The sequence below is a fragment of the Leptodactylus fuscus genome, chromosome 6, assembly GCF_031893055.1.
Source record: "Leptodactylus fuscus isolate aLepFus1 chromosome 6, aLepFus1.hap2, whole genome shotgun sequence".
Taxonomy (NCBI): Eukaryota; Metazoa; Chordata; class Amphibia; order Anura; family Leptodactylidae; genus Leptodactylus; species Leptodactylus fuscus.
Window position 1 is genome coordinate 164,105,415 of NC_134270.1, and position 4,014 is coordinate 164,109,428.

General features: G+C 46.1%; 1 protein-coding gene across 1 annotated transcript; it reads left to right on the forward strand.

The window, feature by feature from the left end:
• Positions 1-223: 223 nt before the first annotated feature.
• On the forward strand, positions 224-3,594 carry LOC142209806 (dispanin subfamily A member 2b-like). The gene is made up of 2 exons (XM_075278853.1): positions 224-402; positions 3,372-3,594. Exons 1-2 carry the CDS (start codon positions 301-303, stop codon positions 3,513-3,515), a joined length of 246 nt encoding a protein of 81 aa, XP_075134954.1. The 5' UTR covers positions 224-300; the 3' UTR covers positions 3,516-3,594.
• The last annotated feature ends 420 nt before the right edge of the window (positions 3,595-4,014 follow it).

The window sequence follows — 4,014 nt, forward strand, 5'->3', positions numbered from 1 at the left end:
TGCAGGTAAACTCCATATTCGAGCATTTAGGGAATACATAATACATAATACAATGTATGTGCATTGTAGATTATACCATATTGTCCCAATTACCGGGCACAGGACATGTCATTGTCTGACAAAATTTGTAGAAGTCCCATCAGTCCAGACATACAAAGCCTGCAGAGCCGGACTCCACCCTGATGTCACAGACCCCACCTTCCAGCTGGTAAAAATGTTCTCACATCATGGTCTGAGCATCACTGCACGGCTGGAGCGACTGTAGAGAGCGGTGACAGATCTGAGCCCCTGCTGACAGCCATGGCCATCTCAAGACAGAAAGATTACCTGGTGTGGTCCATCATGAGCCTCCTGTGCTGCTTCTGCCCCCTCGGGCTGGCCGCCCTCATCTTCTCCATAAAGGTAAGAGGGAAACTTGGTGGCGCTGTGTCCGGCTGGGGGGGAAATTGTGGGATCTTAAAGGAATTGATCTCCTTCTTTACAGTGACATAGTCTTTTCTAGTTTGCTGCCCTAGCCATGTATCTAAATACCCTGGCAAAGGTAGCGCACCATATTGATGCCCCCTAGTGCATTTGTAGCAGCAGCCCACCCAATCTTCAAGATTTCGGGTTCCCCACTATTTGCCCTTTAAGTCCATCATCTGCCAGTATCTATAGACAGGTAGCTCTAGTGACATCTTCTCTTATATAATAGGCACTGGTATGTATACAATGTCCATACCTAGGGAGTGAAGCTGCACTATAAAGCATTTTTTGGAAAGTTCCATCCACAATTAATTCCACATCCCAATTAATTCGGCTTCTGACTAAATCCTTTCGGCATTCCTCTGTCCTTCTAAAGACGCCCCCTAGACACTTGGCTTTGTGTCCGTAGTATATAAGGAGCAGGCACGACTTTTCCTGGCTCAATGCTATAATTTCTGTCCGAGATAAGTGGTGCCAGATGTGTTTGGTGGCTGCTAATCCTTTCTTCTTCCGTCAACATTACATAGTTGTCTGCTTATAGTTAAATATATGAGACGTTCTGTAACTTTCCCATAGATCTTGTGCTTCAATCCTATAACATCTCTGCTTGCAGCCAGTGAATAGAAACCTTCTTGTTTACATGCAGAGGCTGGAAATCTGCCCCGGCCCCAAACATGTCACATCTGAGGGTCTGTGCTCTGGAATCCAAACTGATACATTTTACCTGCACTGATACATTGTAACAAATCAGGGGCATGTGCAGGATTTTACAGAATGAGGACCATGTGGGTATGGACAGGTGATCCCCACCCACAGTATAATGCCCCTTTAGTGCCCCCAAATGCTATAATGCTGCGCTTAGTACCCTCCATGCAGTATAATGCCCCCCGCCTGCATAGTATAATGTCTCCATGCAAAGAATAATTCCCCTTTTGTGGACCCCACATAGTATATTGTCCCAGACCCCAAACAGTATATTGGCCCCAATCTTCATACAGTATATTGCCCTCTATACAGTATATTGCCTTCAGCCCCAACACAGTATTTTGGCCCCATCCCCCACAGAGTATACGGGCCCCCAACCCACACATAGTATATTGCCCCAGATCCAAACGGTATATTGACCCCAGCCTTTATACAGTATATTGCCCTCAGCCACATCACACAGTATTTTGGCCCCCATTCCCCACACAGTATATTGACCCCAGCCCTTACAGAGTGCACGGACCCCCAACCCACACATAATATATTGTCTCCAGCCCTCACTCACTATATTGCCCACAGCCTCCTCCATACAGTATATTGGCCCCCAGATGGTGTTTTGTCTCCCAGCACCCATATAGTGCCCGCCAGCAACCACACAGTATATTGGCCTTGTCCCCATATAGTATATTGACCAAAAACACAGCATATTGGCACCAGCCCCCCATAGCATTTTGGCACCAGCCTCCCATAGTATTTTGGCCCCAGCTCCCACATAGGATATAGGCCCCAGCCCCCACATAGGATATAGGCCCCCAGTCTCTACACAGTTTGGGGCCCAGGGAGTGAGCGGTGAGTATGCTTCTCGATACTCACCACTATTAGGCTACTCTTCCTTCTTTGTTCTTGCCCTCATCGGAGAAGGAAGGGGCAGCCACACCAGTAACCAATGGGCACGTCATCATCATTCAGGAGTGGGGTGACTGGCTAGGGTGAAGCCACCCCTTTACGTACACCCCTAGATCTGCCATGCCTGGAGAGAGCCTTGGTCAAGGTCAAGGTCAAGGTAGCCTTGGGCCTTGGTCAAGGTCAAAAACTCTTGTACCCACCTACCTTTCTTGGTATCCTTTGTATGTTGGGTAATAGATAAATATAACACAAATCCCAATATCCTTACTGGAGTACTACATTCTATACATGATCATGGGGGCGGCCATCTTGCCAGAGTTGCTCTTTTAGAGGTCTCCTTTACAACAGCTACATGGGCTATAGACATCCGCAAATTGGCTTTGACTCATTGACTTCTATGCCAATGTTCAGGGCATGGTCTCAGACTCTGCTGCAACATGTTCCGGTATTCCAATTCTCTAGCTCCGATATCCCGGTTCTCCGGCCATCTTCTTTGGCCTCTAGGTCATCATTGTGATCTGGGATTGGGACTCAGCGGTCACGTGTAGGATATTGAAGTCATGATGCCTACAGCATACATGATGTCAACATCCTCCCCATCATGTGACCACTAAGGCCTAATGATAGCCCTCAGTGGTGACCTGGGGTTCGGAGCCATACCTTTCCTACGCTCTAAAACACAACTGGCTGCCATTTTGCTGTATTTGTTTTTGGTAAACAATTTTTGAAAAATTTGTGCTGAATCTAGTTTATTGCAAACACTAGCTGCGTCCAATACCTATTGTGAATGTTGGATCCTGTATTTTATACATGCATGTATATATGTATATGAGCGTGCATGCACGTGTGTGTGCATGTGCGTGCGTGCATGCCTGCATGTGCGTGCGTGCGTGCTTGTGTGTGCATGCGTGCTTGTGTGTGCATGTGCGTGCGTGCGTGCGTGCGTGCGTGCAACCTATTATTCTAATCTTAACAATGATGATAATGAGATGACTGCCGATAAGTGATTTCTACAGAACAGGAAGTGCCAGTCTATTATTAGGCTTAGTGGCCAAAGTAAAAAAAAAAAAACTACAGGCTGGCAAGAGAATTTTCTAATATAGTTAGGACATGGAAAATATATAGTAAAAAAAAGGTCAAAAATTCTTAACAAATACGTTTGACGTAAAAGTTTTATGTAGACAATAGGCCGTTTCCTGATCATTCCCTTTAGGATTAGATTCTAGTGAATTAGACAACTATGGACTCACAAAAGAAATGTTACCGCACTGATAAAATCTATATTTCCATTTCAGTCACGAAACGCTTCCAATGAGAATGACTCTGACGGTGCAGTAAAGCACTCCAAGACTGCCTTCTACCTGAATATCGCCGCCCTAGTGATGGGAATCATTATGATCATCATCATTGCTGTCCTGTCCTTTGGGAGAAGGCCATGATCTACAGATGGATGATGCCTGCTCTTACCCACTGCTCCATGCTAGATGATATTACCCAATAAAGCTGTTATTTGTACTATCTGTGCCTGATTCCCTCACATGGGGCAGAATTCCCCTAGGATACCCTTTATCCCATGTTCGTAAGGCCTAAGGTTAGGTTCACATCTGCGCTGGACTCTTCGTCATTGGGGGACCCGAATACTGGAGAGCCTGACTGCCAAAACAGCAGACTATAATGGGGTCCACTGGGTGACCGTTGGGTGCCATTTTTATGCTGATACTAGTGATTTGTAATGGGGTCTTGCTAGTGGTTTGCTGCTGTTCAATGCCAGAAGCAAATAGGTGAACACACAGGGTCGTATCTTGAGGGGGAGTAGAAGATGCAGTGGTATCCAGGCCTTAGCAGGCCCATAAGGTGTCTCTTCCTAATATAAGGAGACCAGTACTATAAACAATACATTATACACAGTCCAGTCACATTAATGTGACCACCAGCCAA

Excerpts from the sequence above, each read along its gene's own strand:
- LOC142209806 (XM_075278853.1), top strand. The coding sequence starts at position 301 with ATGGCCATCTCAAGACAGAAAGATTACCTGGTGTGGTCCATCATGAGC. Across the intron at positions 403-3,371 it reads CCCTCATCTTCTCCATAAAG|TCACGAAACGCTTCCAATGA; the intron begins GTAAGAGGGAAA and ends TTTCCATTTCAG.